Raw genomic sequence first — 20,619 nt, 5'->3', positions numbered from 1 at the left:
CCTAACTGTATCCCATGCATTTTAAATATTTAGATTACTTCTAATTTGACACTTGTTAAAAAAGTATTGTGTTGTTTTATTTGTGCCTTATTCTGACACGAAACTCTCCCAGTTCTGAATGGAATGCCCTAGCTACCACGTGTCTCCCCATAATCGTAGTGTGCATTAAGGATGCTCAGAGAAGGCAACATTTAAATACTGTTTTCAAAAGTAAATCTTTCCACAGCCTGTTGTTAGGTTTAGTTGCAGTTACATTGTTGACCACTTCTCCAGTACATCCCATGTGGCTGACCACATGCAGTAATCTAACAGTAAAGAGTGATCAGAAAAAGAAGAGAGGTGAGGAGAAAGTTCTTCACTGAGAGAGTCATTGGACACTGGAATGGGCTGCCCGGGGAGGTGGTGGAGTCGCCGTCCCTGGGGCACTTCAAGGCAAGGTTGGACGTGGCACTTGGTGCCGTGGTCTAGCCTTGAGCTCTGTGGTAAAGGGTTGGACTTGATGATCTGTGAGGTCTCTTCCAATCCTGATGATACTGTGATACTGTGATACTGTGAAAGTGCCACATGAGTCCTGAACTTCCACTACTGGTTTCCCATTGCCCCAAATAATGTTTAGAGTGTCTGAAGGCAAATCCCATGTTATGCATCTTCATATAAAGTAAGTCAGGATAAAACTCTACAATGTTAGATTTTTCTTGAAAAGAAAAAAATTAACAGTTGGAAGCTACACAATGAGCTCATTTTGATCTGTTTTAATGAATTGCTTCATACCTCTTCACTTCAGGGCAGATTTAATACTGCTGTTGATGTTTTGTTATCTCTAGAGTGTAATATATTTGTGTTACAATATAATTGTATTTTACACTTCTTTGTTTAACTTTTGATTCTGAAATTTGTCTACCCATATCAGAGGGGAAAACAGACTGGAGATATTTTAACTGCATTCTAATCATTCCTGACTTAATTTTTAAACAGCATATTAAGCCTGGGTGTTTTTTTTTTGTGTCTCAACAAATTGAATGAGATCAGGCAATAGGATTCATACAAATCAGTTTGATATATTTTTCAAATCCATGAGAGTGTTAGGACTACCAAAGGAGTTTTGTTACATGTTATTTTCTGTCAGTGGGGGTTTGTTCATTTGTTTGGTTGGTTTTAACTCAATTTGTGATCATGCATTCTGAAGCAAGTTAACCTAAGACAGCACCAAACACCAAAACGATGTCTCTGTCAAATGGAACAGTGTTTCCATAATGCAAACAGTCATTACTTGATAAATTCCTGCTCTTAAGTGACGTGGCTGATAAGCATAAAGCAATATGAGTAGCAGAGTGGGAGTACTGGACAACTCCAGGGACGATTTTACAAATGCTAAGGTATTTGCAGTGTCCTTTTACTGGGGTTGTACTAAAAATCAGTATATCCACCTCAAGTTAAAGATAACACTTTTGACAGGCAGGCAAGAAAATCTGAAAGAAGTGAAGAGGAAGGAGAAGGCAACGTTCACACTGGGTAGACTGTTGCTTAAATTAACTCCGGGGGATAAAAATGCAATACTTTATAAAATGTATTTGTAGGTTTCCTTTGCCATCCATAGGATCTGCTCCATCTTTTGTCGTCCTGTCTTGCACGCACAGAGTCTCTCTCATTCCTTTTCTTTATTTTTTTTTGTTTATGTCATAATCATTATGAATTTGTTGGTTTCCTTTGCCATCCATAGGATCTGCTCCATCTTTTGTCATCCTGTCTTACACACACAGAGTCTCTCTCATTCCTTTTCTTTATTTTTTTTTGTTTATGTCACATTCTTTATGAATTTGTTTCTTAATTATATCAATGACATTAAGAATTCTAGAGAGAAAAGAATAATCCTGCAAGATCCTTAGTGTCTCTGGCAGGGTTTATTACGAGGAAACGGAGCTGTAATTTTAACAGAATGTCACAACAGAACTATCACTACAACTAGCTTTATTTATGCTCTGGAAACTTTAGGGTTGTTGGTTTTTTTTAGGGGAGAAGGAGTTGTTTGTTGCTTGTTTTGGTTTTATTTGGGGGTGTTGTTTTATGAGTTACATGAATGGGGAAAGCTCTGTAAACTGTCAGCTCAGTATCATCAGGGTTAGAAGAGACCTCACAGATCATCAAGTCCAACCCTTTACCACAGAGCTCAAGGCTACAGCATGGCACCAAGTGCCACGTCCAACCTTGCCTTGAACAGCTCCAGGGACAGCGACTCCACCACCTCCCCGGGCAGCCCATTCCAGTGTCCAATGACTCTCTCAGTGAAGAACTTTCTCCTCACCTCCAGCCTAAATCTCCCCTGGCGCAGCCTGAGGCTGTGTCCTCTTGTTCTGGTGCTGGCCACCTGAGAGAAGAGAGCAACCTCCTCCTGGCCACAACCACCCCTCAGGTAGTTGTAGACAGCAATAAGGCCTCCCCTGAGCCTCCTCTTCTCCAGGCTAAACAATCCCAGCTCCCTCAGCCTCTCCTTGTAGGGCTTGTGCTCAAGGTCTCTCACCAGCCTCGTTGCCCTTCTCTGGACACGCTCAAGCATCTCAATGTCCCTCCTAAACTGGGGGGCCCAGAACTGAACACAGTACTCAAGGTGTGGTCTAACCAGTGCAGAGTACAGGGGCAGAATGACCTCCTTGCTCCTGCTGACCACACCATTTTTGATGCAGGCCAGGATGCCACTGGGCTGCTGCTTACCCAGGGCATTGTCCATTTGGTGGTTGCAGTTTTATCAGCTCTTACATTTAATTGTAAATTACATGGCTGTTACAAAGGGGAAATTAATTTTCATGCGAGATGATATTTTTTCCAAAATTAATATTGTTTATTAATTTTGCTATTCAGAACTCTCACCACCCACAACCACTAATTTTAGTAATATTTAGGTTCTTAGATGGTCATGGAAACATTCTATGGATAATATCTAGACCTAGTAATAACCAGCAAAATATATATAAACACTAATTGAACTGGAAGAGAAGATTCCCGCAGTCAAATGCCGCTTGCGGTCAGCGTACCGCTTGCCCACTGGATGGATTCAAGGAGCTCTTTCTGCTTATGGCAGAAGACAATGGGAGAATTACAAAGAGGTGTTTAAGTATTTACTCACAAATTATTGTTACCCGACTCACGGGGGCTAGCCACAGACCCAAACAGTGCCCAAACGCTTTCAGGGGACTCGTGTAGTTGGACGTTGAGACTTGATTCTTCCTAGGCTTCTGGGGAAAGGAGGCAGATAATCTCTGACCTTATCTCCTGGCTCCTCTGGGTGATCTGTGTAGGACTTCCAGTCTTAGCAGGAGACTTTCAGGTGTCTTGCGATGTGCAGTCTCAGCACGATGTCATGCTGACCACACAGACCGACCGTGTGCAGGCATCCAGAGCCTGTTCCTGGTAAACTCATGACAGTGGAGTTTACTGGCAAACAATAGGGCAGCAGGCAACAGCAGAGTGCAGGGGAGCACACTGTTCACCTGCATCTCTCCTTTTATCAATGTGGGCCAAGATTTTTGGGCTCTTGGACACAGAATAGCCAATCAGAATGGCAATAAGCCAAACCACACCATATTGGGCAAAGTCATAGGCTCACTTTACCCAAATTTGGGAGAAGCATAGGCTTTGCACAAGGCAGGCCCAAGCTAAGTGTCTGTACCTTGTTTACCACAGGACTCTGGGCAGGCCAGAGTCCTTAGACTTAGTGGTTCCAGGTTCTTTTGTGTTCTTTTCCCATGCTTGCCTCTCTCATGGAGCAGAAAAAACCATGCCTGGGCAAGCCAGGATATGTATTAAGCTTATTTTGGGCCTATCAGGCCTACCACAACAATGCCATTTAATATTTAGCTTAAGCCTCAGCACTGGAATTCATGTGATTTTATGAGAATTTTCTATTCATTTTCCTTTCTTTTTTTTTTTTTTTCTTTTTAATGAAGACTTTAATTCTCCATTGTAATGGTATCTATTGTTATGGCCCCAGGACTAGTTTGGGCACAAGCTTCATGTCCGGATTTTGCAGTGATTACCAAAAGGTGAGGTGTGAGTATGTTGCAGGCAAACAAAGGAATAATACAGGGAAGGCTTAGACCCTTTGCTGTTCCCCATGCTGTTGCGTTCCTGGGTGGAAGGAGACAGCCTTGTTGGTTTGGCCTTGGCATTATTGTGGCTGGAGGCAGCAGCAAAGTGTCTGGTGGTAGCAGAGAAAAGAAAGAAAGATTAGTGCTGAGGCCAGGGCAGTGTAAGTGGTGAGGAGTGGGAGTGTGTGACTTGCAGAGCATTGCCTGGTTCCTTACATGAGGTCCTGTTAGGGGTAAAACATTTTTCCTGCTGCCCAGGAGGAAGAGAGAAGCTATGTATTTTCACAGAGCTTATATTGTGCACTCTTTCTTTTTGCTATCCTTTACACATAAAATAAATATTATTTTAATAAGGTGTCTATTCCTTTTTTGGCCTGGAAATAGTGTGTTGGTAACCGTGCTGTTGATGGCTGCCTGCCTACATGGCAGTTCTTCCTACCTCAGCCAAAAATAACTTTGCTGCCTCCTGTCATTTTCAAATCGATTTTACAGGAATCTGCCATTAATGACGAAGCCAAAGAAAAAAGGCTGTGGTTTGGATGTTACTGACAGACATGATAGAAGCCACACTGAGAGAGTGCATGCAAGATGCAAGTATTTAGCAACGAGGCTCTTGGTTCTGTTGCTTCTGAAACTGCTCTTTATAGAAAACATTACAGGATTTGATAACCTGCACTTCTGTTTCCTCACTGCATTGGCAGTAGCCTCAACTGTTGGTGCATGTGAGGTCTAGCAGGATATAGGACAAAGTTCAATTAATCCATTACTGTCTTTTCTCCAGAATCCTCCTGCACCTCAGACCCATCTGCATGCTGAAGGCAAAGGAACTCCTAAGCCAACAAAGAGATTCTGTAATCTGTTAGTTCCCTCTCTCTCTGTCACCTGCACTTCTATAAAAGCACTAGTGTTAGATGAAAGGATAACATGAGGATTATTTAGAAATGTGTTCCTGAAAAGTGTGGTGTTGTACTCCAACTTGTTCTTATGGTTATTTGAGTGCTAGGCTATATCCTGAACTTAATTGCTCTTCCAGAATAAATCTTTCACTTTTTATATTCCCTGCTCTAATCAGGTGGCATGTTGAAAAGAAAATAGTAACGTAAGTAGTGTTTTCTTCCTTTGCAACAAACATAGGCTGTCAGTGGTCTTATATGAAAATAGAAGTATAGCAACAAAGTTTAGATGTGTATTACCCTTTGTACACTACTGTAATGCCCATGCAAGCAGTATTTATATGCTACTGTCATGGATTGCAGTGATTATGTACTTATGAATATAAAGGTGTCTTTTAAATTGTACAGATCAGATTAACATACCAGATACAAATTTTTCACCCCTTGGGCTTTATCAGAAAAACTCGTGAAAGAAAAAAAAATGGCAAAAATCATATATGAATATGATCTCATTAATGGAAGAATAGGGGTTAGATTGGTTTCCAAAGAGTTAAATATCTTTAACTTTTAATATATTTAACATGGAATGTCTGAAATCCCAAGCACAAATACAGGCTGGATAGTGACTGGCTGGAGAGCAGCCCTGAGGAGAGGGACTTGGGGGTGCTGGTGGATGAGAGGCTCAACATGGTCCAGCAGAATGCACTTGCAGCCCGGAGGGCAAACCAGATCCTGGGCTGCACTGGGAGAAGTGTGGCCAGCAGGTCGAGGGAGGTGATTCTCCCCCTCTACTCTGCTCTGCTGAGACCCCAGCTGGAGTACTGCATCCAGTTCTGGAGCCCTTATTGCAAGAAGGATGTGGAGATGCTGGAGCATATCCAGGGAATGGCCACGAGGATGCTCAGAGGGCTGGAGCACCTCTGCTATTAGAACAGACTGAAAGATTTGGGGCTGTTCAGTCTGGAGAAGAGGAGGCTCTGAAGTGACCTTATTGTGGCCTTCCAGTATCTGAAGGGGGCCTGCAAAAAAGATGGGGAGGGACTTTTTATGCTATCAGGTAGTGACAGGACTAGGGGGAATGGAGCAAAGCTGGAGGTGGGGAGATTCAGTCTGGACGTGGGAAGGAAGTTGTTCAGCATGTGAGTGGTGAGAGGCTGGAATGGGTTGCCCAGGGAGGTGGTTGAGGCCCCATTTCTGGAGGTGTTTAAGGCCAGGCTGGATGAGGCTGTGGCCAGCCTGCTCTAGGGTAGGGTGTCCCTTCCCGTGGCATGGAGGTTGGAACTAGATGATCCTTGTGGTCCCTTCCAACCCTGACTGATTCTATGAAATCTATTTTATCATGGATGATTGTTAAATTCTCTGGAATGTGAGCTTAATAACAATTCCATCAAAGCAAAACATTGCAGTTACATTTTGTTTCCCAAGATTTTTGGTTTTTCTTTTTTGATGTAGATTTAGTATCACTCCCACAGCATCTAACACTTCTTTGGAAGAAGATACACAGCAGTTGTATGAAGGGATTGCATCACAGAGGCTTTTGTGATGGATTTCTACATACTACAGCATGAGTAGTTTAATTTACATTCCCATTTGTTCCTGAGACTAAAACTGCCAATAAGAGTGACAAATCTGGTGATACTGTATTGAACACTAGTCAGACAGAGTCACCAACTGATATCATAGAATCATAGAACCATCCAGGGTGGAAGAGACCTCCAAGGTCATCTGTCCAACTTATCACCATGCCCTGTCCAATCAACTAGACCATGGCACTAAGTGCCCCATCCAGTTATTACAGGGACAACTCACACTCTTTTGCCGAAGTCTCGAAGTGGTTTGGACATTCTTTGCTCCCTGACTTAATCTAGCCTGTGTTACAAAAGTATTTACACTCTGTCCATATACAGTTGCATTTCAGTTGTGGCTTGAGCAGCTATTCAGATGTTCAAACTCTCATTCACTTCTTTTTTTGTTTGTTTGTTTGGGTTGTTTTTTTTAAATTAAAAATAAATAAAAATATTTGTCCCTCAACATGAGGTTTGAAGACACAACTTGAGAAGGGTTTCTTCTTCACCTTTGCCTTTTTGCCACTATAACTCTTTCTCTACCAGTGAGTCTGGTCAGGAGTAAGTTAGACTGCACTTGGCAGAAGAGATTAAACAAACTGTATGGGCTCAGATGGACAAGACTTTGGGTTGGCAGTAACATATCTGTTTTCTCCTGATGCTTACCTTGTCCCTCTGCCATAGCAACTATGGAAATCAGTCAGACACAGACATTTATGCTTCTACCCTGTGATTTGAATTAGCATGAATTAAAAGTAGTGAACCATAAATATTTCTTTGCAACACTCAAGTGAAATTACTGTCCAAATTCCCCCATATTGGGTAGGGACTACTACAGATAACAGCCATACCAGTGTAATATTATTACACTGCTAAACAGAATGAAGATGTTGTTGAAGGCTATGGTGCAGAAATGTGCCACTTTGTCACAGGGGTCTGTTCCAAGTCAGAATGTTGATACTGCAAAATAATATATGAAATATTTTCTATACTTTTTGGATTTTATTCTGGATGTATACTTCAAAACTGTGCTGTTGGACACAGTTTCATGATTCTATCTCCTTAAAAGCAGTATATTTTATGAGGTACTGCTGGTTGTTTAAAACATACGCTCTAAACTGTAAACAGGCAAACTTTTATTTTGGGAGGTTCTGTATCAGAAGATGGGCAAAAGAGCCTAAGTACTATATTAGTTACAGATTTGTTTGGAATATTAGAAGTTATGTCTGGCTGAGAGAATTACCACTTGAGTTCACATTAGTGCCAGATGCTTATGGTGGTGTTGTCATCAGGATAAGGGTTACCGATGCAACTTGAGCCATAGATGTGGTGAAACATGGACATGCAGAGCAGTGTTTTTGTTATCATCATTAAGCATTCATTCCAAAACTGGCAACAGAGTCTTCTGTTGTGCTGTCCAGATGACACAGCTGTTAAGAATACATTTGATAATTGCCCAATACCATCATTTTTTAGGTCAGATCTTGGCTCAGTATCGAGAAGTGATTCTCTTGCTTTGCGTATGTGCATTAATTAACAGGTGGAGTTCTGCCAGAGTTAAACTTTTTGTTGTATAGCCATTTTTGTAGGGAAGCTACCTGCATTTAGGAGTTCTGCTCTGTCATAACTTTCCTTAAGAGAGCAATCTTTTAAGTGAGTGAAATCGGATGGGTTGGCAATAAACTCAGATCAGAGCTTTCCAACTGTAGCAGCCAAACTTCAGGAGCTTTGTAATCTTAAATTTCTTAGCTTCTAAAAGCACTATTGTGAACACTTTGTTAAAAAAAAAAAAAAGTTAATTCTTCCAAGTAAGTAAAAAAATTTAATAATTTTGGTGAATGATCATGTGGTAATTATTAAACTAATCTGTAATTAGCATTTTCTAATGACAATCATAACCTTGACAAATGCTTTCATTCATTTTGTTCTGATCATTAAAGACTTTAAAAGCACTGATTTTTGTTAACTGAGTCCCTTGGCTATTCATCAGTGATGCAATTCAACCTAATACTCCAGTGGCCAGTAATCAGAGAGTTGCCTATTAAGTGAAGGAAATTTTATCATTGTCTTCATGAACATGGCTTTTATTTCTTCTCTAACACAGCAGGTACAGTAAAAGCATCCAATTGATACATATTCATACCTTTTCTAAAATGATGGATTATACCAATTTTGGGATGTTTTACGTGATCAAAATTCAGCAAATACTTTGCCAATAGTGTGATCTCTGAGATTGTTCAGATATGGTGTTTTTCTCAAAAGCTGAACCAGAATAGATCTCAGTCTTCTCAATATTTGCCTTTGTTATTATTTCTTAAAGGTTTGACTTTCCTGGGGAGGGGTATTGCAGCTTTTTTGCTAGTAAGAGGTGCATTGACTTTTCTTCAGAAGCAACATACTTGCTCTTAAGAATTCCTGTGGATAGCTGTTACCTGTATTACCTATGAGCTTGGTTCTATAAATTCATGCTTAATTTACATCAGAAGTACTAAATATGGTGCAGCTGAGCGTTCTTCTGTGTGCCAGCAACACGTGCCCTAATCAGCACTGATGGTTGAACCTTCTTATTTATCCCACTGCTTGTCTCAAATCCTTTCCACTGGCAGTTCTTGTATTTTTGGCCTTTGCCATGGCAGAGATAACTCTTTTCATCTCTGTCTCACTGCAGCAACTCTGTGACTGCTCAGGTCTCTGTCCTCTCTTTCCAAAAGCACTCCCAGAATTTCAGACCTCTCTTTAGTCTGACTCTTTTCTCAATATTTACAGAACGTGAAAGACAAAACAAGCATGCAAGAAGTGCAGCAGTGTAATGATAGTCGCCAAAATATTTCTCTGTTTGTTTACTTTAGACTTTTGGAGTTTATGCAGAGCCAAACCGACTTCAAAAGTAAAGGACAGATGATCAGAAATGTGGATAAGGACAGCATGTTCCTCTGCTTTATTTAGCATTGAGCACATTAATGGGTGCTCAATAAATGGTAATGAATTGAAGACATGATGATTGATGTTTCCTGGATCAAAATGTAGAGGTTTTGTTTAAGAACAGCCCAGCTGGCAAAGTGATTCTCTTTTGAAACTGTTAGTGATCAAAATATGTCAGAGCTGTATCTATAAAATACAGTAGGCAAGACTTTTTGTCAGTGGATTGGTTAATTTATTTCAACAGTAAACTATCAACTGTAGCTTTGATTATTCATCCCTCCTGTCACACCATATTCCTATCAGTAAGTTAGAGTGCTGCTCTTTTCTCTGCTTTCCAGATTTTGTTTCTTTCGCTGTAAACATGCTGCTCTCAAAAAAGGGCTATATATTTTTGTGGTGAGAACACATACAAGGTGGCAAAAAGGAGGAATTACATATGTATTTGTGTACAAAATTGTGTACCACATGCGTGCTTTGGACAGCAAGTACTGAGGGAGAGAAAACTATCGTCCATCTTCTATGCAAGCCGTGTGTATAACTCAGCTAATGCTATCCTCCCTCGTCAGAGTAGACCTCAGGGTGACTAGTGTAAACCAAAAACTTAAGGTCTTGTCTCTTACTTTGTCATCTCAGCTGATTCTTCCACTTCAAAAAGTAATTCTTTTGACTTTTGAGTTAATAGGAGATGGTTTCCAAACTTATAGCTTCTAAGATTCTAAGTGCAGGCACTTATCAAAGCCAGTTAAAGCCATCCTTGATGCTTCCATGGTTAAAGAAATAAGTAGGAATTAAAAAAGATGCTTTCCTTTCTTGATCCCACCTCTTTCTCCTCCCCTCCTCTCTGCCCAGTGCTTTTTCACCCTGAAGGAAAATAAATCAATTACAGTCTCCTTTCTGACCTTCCAGTTTGTCATGTATGTTTTTCTTGAGGTCTTTAATGCTTTTTTGGATAACCTCAAGAGGAAAGTAAAATTTCTTAAGGAAAATCTCACGTAGTTAATTACAGTTTTCAAGAAATGGAAATTCATTTCAAATGGTGGGAGCCTATTTACCAGATAAAAGTGGAAAGTATTTTATGTAACTTTCCATTTGGAAACCCATTATTTCTAGATTTGTTATAAAATTGATTTTTAAAGCGAATTCATGAAAATGTGTATTGTTAAGTCCTAAAAACCTGAGTCTCTCTGCGAGACAGGTACTGTAAATATTCAGAGCAGACATTTCTTGTATTGATGTGTAGCAACTGCAACCCTTGAACTAGGATTATTGACAAAATAGATGACAACAGCTCCAAAGAGTGGCTTCGTTGCGTCTGCCTGCGTTTAGACAGCTTTAATTCCTCAATTAATTATGCAATATGCTATAATGTTACAAGGAAGAAGCTATTAAAGTCATGTGTGTCAAAGGGAATTTGTGTATCAAGGAGTAGATTGTGCTACTTAGTTACATCTGCGAGTCTGCCTTGTGTGGGGAGATGTCTGCTCAGTACCAAGTTCTACCACAACCCTCTGGTTACAATGAAGGCGACAGAATGTCCACGTTGCCAGCTCCACACATTGCTGTATATATCTTTTATTTTTTTTCCTAATTTCAGATCTGTTAACTTGCATTTGAAGTCACTGAAATTCCCTCATACTCCAGAAATGGAAAAAAAACCAAACCAAACAAAACAAAAAAACCCACACACACAAAAAAAAAAAAAACCAAAACAAACCCAACCAACCAACCCAAACCCCCAAAACCAACAACAAAACCAAAACACCACAAAACTGTTCTCACTGAACCATTAGAATCTAGCAGCTTGGGACATTAAGCCCATCAAGTGTCTGAGCTAACATGGCTTGTGAAGTTTGCCATGATTGGTAGCAGTGTAGTGTGGAAAACTGCTTCAAGAATTGAACTTCCTGACTGCAGCAAACATTGCCCCTTTCTCTGTCTGCTCTGTGTAACAGTGCCTGTGAAGGTAGAACCAGGACTGTGCTTACCTCCCTTCTTGCTCCCATTTGCCTTATTAGCAGTTCAGTTGAGGCTTTGATCTTTTAATGACTACTCAGTGAGAGAAAACTTGTTTACTGTCAAAATGCCTGTGCAGCCCATAAAGAAATTTGCCTCCTAATGGCAATTAGAATAGTGAAGATTCACCATGAGTTCCTTTTTATGAGATGTGGGCAATCTTTGAAAAGTGACATCATTTCTCATAGAGGTGTTGTGATCTTTGAGGGGCAGAGCCTCATGCCAGCAACATGCAAAACAAATGGTTGGACTTAGAGCCTCAATACATTTACAGTGAAGAGACTGGGAACAAATCCTCTTCCCAGTGGCCATAAAAACAGCTTTTGATCTGTATTTCTGAGATTGTGCTGTTCACTGTTGCTTTCTTTTGTTCTGCTTCTGCTTCCTTTTTCACAGACAAGCCTGTCTGCTTTAGCCTGCCTGTTTGGTACTTTGCAGAGCATCTCTATAAAAGGGGATTTCACAGCACATGGGTTTATGTGCCCTGTAAAAATTCCTTGCAAATATTGTTCTGTCATTACTCAGTAGAAGTACAGCACTTCTGCTGCCATGGTGCTCTTGACTAAAGGCATAAGTGGTATATAGGCCCCTGGATAGTTCCTTTGTGCTGGAGTAAATTTTACTTAAAAGTTTTTGCTTGAAACAAGGATAATCATGTTTGCATGTAGCAGAGTTACTTTGGCAGCCTCAGCATCTCAGTCATTTTATGCTTTCTCTTTTTTTGTTATTATTCCAGCAGTTGTCCAAACATGCAATCACACAGTACAGTCTGTCTGGAAAATTTAATTCTGGTGAGAGCAGAGGTGGGAAGAAGGAGCTGGCAAATTGAAGGTTTTGGTATTTTAAATTCAGCATTTCCTTCAGTCTCCTGAGCCTTCTGTAGTCCTTCACTGTGATCACATTATTGGGAAGTATAAGTGGTCTCAGATCACAGTATCACAGTATCACCAAGGTTGGAAGAGACCTCACAGATCATCAAGTCCAACCCTTTACCACAGAGCTCAAGGCTAGACCATGGCACCAAGTGTCACGTCCAACCTTGCCTTGAACAGCTCCAGGGACGGCGACTCCACCACCTCCCCGGGCAGCCCATTCCAGTGTCCAATGACTCTCTCAGTGAAGAACTTTCTCCTCACCTCCAGCCTAAATTTCCCCCTGGCGTAGCTTGAGGCTGTGTCCTCTCGTTCTGGTGCTGGCCAACTGAGAGAAGAGAGCAACCTCCCCCTGGCCACAACCACCCCTCAGGTAGTTGTAGACAGCAATAAGGTCTCCCCTGAGCCTCCTCTTCTCCAGGCTAACCGATCCCAGCTCCCTCAGCCTCTCCTCGTAGGGCTGTGCTCAAGGCCTCTCACCAGCCTCGTTGCCCTTCTCTGGACACACTCAAACATCTCAATGTCCCTCCTAAACTGGGGGGCCCAGAACTGAACACAGCACTCAAGGTGTGGTCTAACCAGTGCAGAGTACAGGGGCAGAATGACCTCCCTGCTCCTGCTGACCACACCATTCCTGATGCAGACCAGGATGCCACTGGGCTCTCTTGGCTACCTGGGCACACTGCTGGCTCATGTTCAGATACATAACTCAAAACCAGTATTAAGTCCAGTTGCTATTTGTATGCTGTGGATTTTGGTTTAAATCACTCCAAAGCCAAGCATGCCCATTTTAACCAAATGTTTGCCTTAGTTCAGAGACCTTTATCTGCAGTGGCAATAGCAGGTGCCACTTCAATAGTATGAAATGTTATTCTCTGACTAGTGCTCCTTTAAACTGGATTATTTAATATATGCACTGAATACTACACCAAATTCAGCTTTCGAGGAATCTCAGGCTTGCAGCCAGAGACACAGAATGGAAAGCATTGACTGTTAAATAACAGATGATTAACTATCCCCAAGTCTAACTCAAGGAACAGACTAATAAATCTATCACAAATGCCTATCTTCCTAAACATCTATTGTAATCTTAACATGTTACTGTGGCCCAGTAAAGGCTTGGTGTTATCAGCATAAATGATTTTATCTAGTATTTATCTTTTCAAGATAAATCCAAAGGTGTTAAGATCGCATTGGTTTTATGATCATATTTGATATATGATAATATTGCCTACATCTGCAGAATTTATGATATTAATATGAGGAGAGTGGCGGGATTATTATTATGGGTCACACAGTATAACAGATCCCAATAATAGCACACCTAAAAAAAGAAAAGCTGTCAGCTGTAGTGTAGTGTCAGCACCCATCTTTTCAAGCTGTTGTAGTTCACATGAGAAAGAAGGCCATTTTAGCTGGGAGCATAACAATCTCGTTGTATTAATCGCTGCCTATGTTTAAGCAATATGAGGATGTCTGCTTTCAATGACAGAGATAAAATCCTTGAAGGGAACAGTCTGCGAAATAAACTCTGAAGGGACAGTGAGACTGCCTCTCTTTACTCCCTGTGGCCTAATTAAACGGTGGAAAAGCCACCATAAAAGAAATTAGATTTAAAAAGACAGATTAGCAACAGGAAGGGTGTGGCAGCAGCCAATGTACATGTGGCACCTCATTTGCAAGTAACGTGAAGAGCAGTGGTGCTAAGAAGCAAAGTGGGGAGGGGCTTTTTAAGAAAGATTTTCTCCTTTGGCAATGACAGGGTTCTCTACTCATGTCTGTTATTTTCCTTTTGCAATCTTCTGCAGCAGTGCAGCACCAAGAGAAAGAAAGGCACACAGCCCCCAGATGTGCTGTTCTACTGCTAACATAACGTTCATTGAATGTATGTGAATAAGCAATTATAATCAAGATTTTAAAGGTGCTTATACATGCCTGTATACACTTCCCTCTACAAAAGTATTAGCATTGCACCCAGGCCTTTGCTGGATGATTTTTTTTCCAATTGCTGGCTTTTGTACTGAGATCATATATTTTTTTTTTAACCAAAATACAACTCAGCCATTGATTATCCTTTTGGAAATAAGAGAGGTTCAATTGCTGTGAACTGCTGACCTCATAAATGGCAAATGATTGACTTTCCTTGGCTCATAATTTGTGGTTATTCCTGAGTATAACTGATACAATCTAGCATGACTGGTAGAGAGCAGACTGTCCTAGAATTACAATTATTTTGAAGGTAGAGGATGACTATAGGAAAATTGCCAAGACTGTTCTGTCTAGTGCAGTATAATGTTCTCCATCTTCACACCTTGGCTGTTTGGTGTAATTCGTGTTTGCATTAACCTCCTGTTAATGTTGACACTGCTAATGGAACAATGCCAATGGAAATGGGAGCCCAAGGTGCTCCTCTCTTTAAATCGGAGATCCTTCTCGCTATTAAGAGTCCATGCCTTGCACGGCAGATGTCACTGCTTTGGTGGAGTTTAGGCCCTTTCTTTTCCCCTCTCCAGAGCTATAATATGTTCATATCTTTTAATCAACAAAAGTTCAATGCCATCTTGGCACTTTGAGGCAACTGTTTGGCAGTGCAGTGTGAGGATGAGCCATAGCTGTATGGCACTCCACAAAACGTAACCATTAGTCATTAAGGAAACTTTCTAAACTAAATAGAAGCACACACACACAAATCTCACAGTCAAAAAAAATACTGCTGGCTTGGTGTCTGAGCCCAGTCCTCAAGTTCAAAGGCAGCTGTCAGCACCCCAGCACCTCCAGCCACCGCTCTCAGTCTCAGGAGTTTTTTGTCAAGGACCTCCATATCAGACAGTGTGGAAATCCATAGAAGTGGTCTGGTGAGTGCCTTTTTGTCCTCAGTTTATGTGGCGTTCTTTCAAGTGCTAAGCCTATTTCCAAGTACATACTGTGCCTACAGGTATTCTCTTTCAGTGTAGGGACCCCAGAGCAGATGACCATTGTACCAATGATCATGAAGAGGAATGGGCAAGAGGTTTCTGTGTCCCCTCATCCTCACACTGTGTCCTTGGGAGGGATCTATATTACTTTATAACCCAAGCATGCGTTATCCTATGTTATGCAAATAGCAGATTGGAACCAACAGAGAAACTGGGGAAAATCTTAGTTGTGACTCTTCTCTGAAGGCCAGACAAATTACCCAAGATCACAGAGAAAGCAGGACACATTGTTTGAGGTATGGTATAGTGAAAAAGTTCCCTTTATGTGCTTTTTGTCATTAGAATTTATGTCTCAAAGACAAGTCTTCCCAGAGACTTGCCTACAACATTTAGCCTTGCACTACCTTGAGTAGCATTTGTCTTTCAGACAAACTCCAGCCACTCAGGATTGAACACCGCCGCACAGAATGGAGTTGGCAGGTTTAATTCTTAAGGCAGTAAATGTTACAGCAAAAAATATTGAGGGATAGGAATTATTTTCTGTAGGATTTTTAAAGAGGGGGGGAAAAGAAAGGTATTTTATCAGCATGTTTGAGCCATTACACAGTCACTATGGTTCTGAAATCTACCATTGCCTTTCACTGTTACCTTATGCTGATTTTTGTTATTGAATAGATGCTATTGGGCAAAATTTTGGTGCTGATGTGCAGTGAAATACTAGGATAGGGGGAGTGAGTAGGGTCTGTTTGATGATTATAATACAGGAAAGGGCATGAGTGAAAAAGCACTTTGTGGCTAGTAGTATGCATGGCTGTTAACTCATCATGTTCATATCTATCACACAGAGTTTTTGTGTTGGAGAATGTGACACTGGAGTTTTATATATGCATTACTTAGTGTAATGTTTGTGAGTTTCATACATCCCCAAAGACAGGCATTTCTTCTATGTCTTATGGCTTTCTGTGCTTTGTTATTGCCAGAAGCTTGAAATCAATACCTCTTTTTTTTCTTTCTGATAATTAAAAAGATGGTTTATCTTTATATGGATCTTTAATTTTAATAAGCTAATAATTCTGATTTTAGCTACTATTATCTTAATAGCTAAGCCTTCTTAAACATTTTTATCATAATTCCTTTGGATAGGGTTGCCATTTTATCAGCTGCACGAATCCTTGCTCTATAGTGACGTCTGCTGGAAATGGCAAACTGAAATGTTCAAGGGCATATTTAAGCTTTTCAGTTTGTGGTTGCTTGATCCTTTTACGTATGTGAAGCAGAGACTGTACCTAAAAGTAATATCATATTTTCCCATTCCCTAAATAGATGTTGTTTCTGCACTGATCTTGGTAGAATTTGGGCTTTGTCTAGTGACAAACACACACCTTTTACCTTGCAGCGTATTCCAGCGATGTAATTCATGACACTTGTTCTGTGCTCGTCATAAAAGTTGATATAGGGAATCAACTTCTGTGAAATAAGTGTTTATGCTTTGTATCAGACCCATAGTGAGGTGTTCAGATTCAGTCATTCAGCACTTCTTCCTGACAACCCTGTCACTGATATTTAAATAATCAGAGAGGAGTCAATGAAAGAAATCTGTACTTTAAACCTGACATTTAGAATTAAGTTAATTTGCTTTATGTCTGTTGCTTGTTTGTTTTTTTAAAGTATAACACTCAAAACAGACACCAGAGATTTTGCTTTATAAGTAGGAAAGGAAAATAACGAGCCCATTTTTAAATTAATCCCCAAAAAAGAAAGAAAAGCAATCTGATTTTAGTTCTTGAAAGGCAGAGCAAATAAAATAAAAACTATCGTGCTTTATTTACTAACCGATGAATTGAATTGTCCGCCTTTTATTACGGGTATAAAGCAAAGACTATGAAGAGGCAATCATTTTTGCAGCTATCAGACTTTCAGTAACATATCTCTTGTGGCTTAAATAACAGATAGTTTAAGTGTTTTTCCATTACCTTCGTGTAAATGAAAAATGCATAAAATATTTTAACAAGGCAAAGTAATCCAAGGAGATTGTTATTTTGTGTTACAAATTAGGTTATTTCTGTCATAAAATTAAAGGGAAAAAAAAAAATCAACGCAAGGACATTTCAGCTTAATATCATTTACCAGAAGGAACATGTAACAGATTTAATGAGCTAGCAGGTCACCTGAATCCAGCTGTTTCCGACCAGCTTTATGAAACGGAGAATGCAGCTAACGGTAGGAGGTAAGCATTATTACAAGCTCTCAAGGAGTTACAAAATCGATTTCTGCTTGAATGAATTAATTTAGATTATCAATTTATAACCAGCTACACGAATCCCATCAACTCAACAATTCAGTGAATGATCAGGCTCAGCCTTTGCAAGAGCTTAACAATTAGAGAGCTCTGTAGTTATCTCCTGTCCTACCGTGTTGCTAACAAAGTTCTCTAGTTTGATAGAAAGAGAAGGGGAATGTTTGGTTAAGGACAGCACAGGAGTGAAGAATATCTTAGGTGAGAGAAGAGAGCAGCTACCCTAAAGGAACTGCATTCTCATGGCTTACCTTGCTCAGAATTCCTCCAAAGATGACTGAAATGCAGTGATTCTTTGTATTAGCAAAAGAACATGACCAGTTCAGGGAGGAGACCAGCCCCTCTGCATTTCTGTCGTGTACTTCTAAAAGAAATAATGAAGGATAGGACGTTAAACTCAATGTTTATAACTATCACATACTCTGACAGCTTATACATGTAGTGCTATTAAAAATGTCTTCCTTTTTTTGCTGAAATGCAGCAAAGTGGTTCCTCTTCCTCCCTGCTCTGGTGCAGTCCTTTAAACCTGTGCAAAACAAATGCAAGCTGCTTCTAGTGAGAATGCTACTGGTTTACATTCGCTCTGCACAAGCGTTAAAGGACTACTCAGGATACAAGTCACTGATGAGTTAGGCTGTTCATGGTTTAATCTTTGACTTATCACCTTCTTCTAATATTGCAAAATGGTTATGAGAAACAGGACATTTGCTGTGCATCGGTTCCTGCTGTCTCTCTAAGTATAAAATACAGTGGTTAGTCTTCCTTGCCTGTTCAGTCATTTTTGGCATGATCTTCACTGTCTCAGAAGACAAGAGCGGGACAATAAGTACAGCACTTTAATAGCAGCATATGATTTGCCACAGGGACATTAAACTTAAATAAGTAATTGTGTTTATAAATATCTTTTAACAGGAGCTGGGATTCTGAGCTTAGTAGTCGACATCAGGGTGAAGTATAAAAAGGTGATCAGCTGTTAGGTCATAAAGCCTTATTGTTGCCTGAAAATAATCTCAAATTATTACATTTTAGGGCTGAGAAAAATCAATAGGATTGTATTTTATTCCTTCTAAAAGGCACATTTGCAGTGCAGTGTTTAAAGAGTAATAAGCATGATGGTTTCTGTTAGGGACAAAATGAGTGGTACCTACGTCATGTGGAAGGTATACCACTAAAAAGACCTCAGATTCCTGACACTTTTAAACCACTAACAAAAATTGTTAAATGGCTCTGTTGCCCTTATGCCTTAAGAAAATGCCTGTGTGTGGGGGGGGTGTTAAGTACTGGAAATGCATCTTCTAGACAAAGTTGGATGTGCTTACGTGGGCTGCCAGTGCTTTTAGTTTTTCCCTTGGCTTGGTTGTAAACAGCCCTCTCTAAATTCTCCCTGGGCTCAGGGGTGATCTTATTACTGTCTACAACTACCTGAAGGGGCATTGTAGCCAGCTGGGGGGTGGCCTCTTCTCCCAGGCAATCAGCAATAGAACAAGGGGACACAGTCTCAAGTTGTGCCAGGGTAGGTATAGGCTGGATATTAGGAAGAAGTTCTTCACAGAGAGAGTGATTTGCCATTGGAATGGGCTGCCCAGGGAGGTGGTTGAGGCACCGTCCCTGGGGGTCTTCAAGAAAAGACTGGATGAGGCACTTAGTGCCATGGTCTAGTTGATTGGATAGGGCTGGGGGATAGGTTGGACTGGATGATCTTGGAGGTCTCTTCCAGCCTGGTTGATTCTATGATTCTATGATTCTATGATTCAAACCTATTCTAGTAGAGCAACTAAAAATTGTGAGAAAACTTTTTTTTTTTTAGTCTCTTCCATATTGTTAGCTCAAATTTGACAATCAGATTATCATCTTGTTCCTTATTATTTATTATTGTCTTACCAAGGTTCTATATTAGTACTTACAGAAGTTAGTGTATGCGAGGTGATAGATGTCTCTGGTCTCTTGGAACAGGCATTGTAGAGGCCTGTAGGAAACAGTAATCCACCCTATAGACTTCATCATGTGCCTGCTTCTTTTTAATATCTCTTTATTATCAGCTTTATTTTCCTGAAAGGTTTTGCAGGCTACACATTGGTCCTCAAGATCCACAAAGTGACCCTGCAGTAGGTTAACTGAGTGCATGGAAGCTGTCAGCCCATCAAGCAGTAAAGGAAGTCACCTGGGCATGTCCTTCTTTCTATCTGTATCAGCCACCACAGGTGCTATAGTTTTTGGTAAATAACATCTAGAATATATGAGGCACTGATGACAGTGGACCTGTAAGGCATTTTTCATGTGAATGCCTTGTGCAATTTCCCAGCCACAGACACAAAAAAACCCAAATCCAGTGGGTAGGACAATGCTGCCTTCAGACAGATACTTGGGATATTTGCTGCTGAGACACTGGGACTTTACAAAAGTAAGTCAGCACTTTTTGCTGTCCTGCATGCAATACTGGAAGCACTGTACTCCTGGCAACACTCTGCCTCTGTCTTCTTTGCAATGTAAATTTGCCACAGATTGCTATGCTCCTGCCAGTACACTCCTTCCAATACCTAAGCCTGCTCCTTCAAAGTAAATTGTGGTGTCACTGTGATTTCCTCTACTATGATGGTTGAGGAAATAGCTAAATAAATCTCCCACTGTGAACTTTCATTGAAGAAATTCTTCCTCTTTGATTTGGATAGTTTATCCATAGAGCATGCTGTTAATGGAAGGGCAGCTGAAAATTAACAGGAGTCAGAGGCTCAGTAACTTCCCAAATAGCAGCCTGTCACATCCAACAGCTCTTGGACTGAGGTGAACCTGTAACTTTTCCTTTGAGGGGACAACCTCCTGCCATGTGAATCTCCCTTTCTCCTTCATGCTCATAATCCATTTGTAGATAAAGCTACACAGCAAATCTGTCACAAGGTGCAATCTAGTGGTAAGCATACTAGAAAACAGGAACCTTGCTTGTCTATGTGTTTTGGTCAAGTAGTTGTAGCTATCTGTTCAAACACGATAAGCTGAGTTCTTAGATACTCTGTAATAATGTCATTGCACTGTGAAGAGTTTTAACTAGAGAACAATTAAGGTC

At 40.5% G+C, this 20,619-nt stretch overlaps 1 protein-coding gene across 5 annotated transcripts in view; it reads left to right on the top strand.

The window, feature by feature from the left end:
* The window catches only part of ZNF407 (zinc finger protein 407), a 393,020-nt gene that overhangs the window by 314,096 nt on the left and 58,305 nt on the right, over window positions 1–20,619 (top strand). The window contains exon 9 of one of the 5 annotated variants that reach the window (XM_064150149.1): window positions 4,575–4,622. The exons of the other annotated variants lie outside the window; for them this stretch is intronic. Within the exon in view, the coding sequence (XP_064006219.1) occupies window positions 4,575–4,588 (14 nt within the window). The 3' untranslated portion in view covers window positions 4,589–4,622. Of the gene's footprint in view, window positions 1–4,574; window positions 4,623–20,619 lie in introns of those variants that run through there. 5 annotated transcript variants of the gene reach the window in all.

The sequence above is a fragment of the Pogoniulus pusillus genome, chromosome 10 (genome assembly GCF_015220805.1).
Source record: "Pogoniulus pusillus isolate bPogPus1 chromosome 10, bPogPus1.pri, whole genome shotgun sequence".
Taxonomy (NCBI): domain Eukaryota; kingdom Metazoa; phylum Chordata; class Aves; order Piciformes; family Lybiidae; genus Pogoniulus; species Pogoniulus pusillus.
Note: the sequence above shows the minus strand (reverse complement) of the source record. Positions and strands in the feature narration are given on the sequence as shown.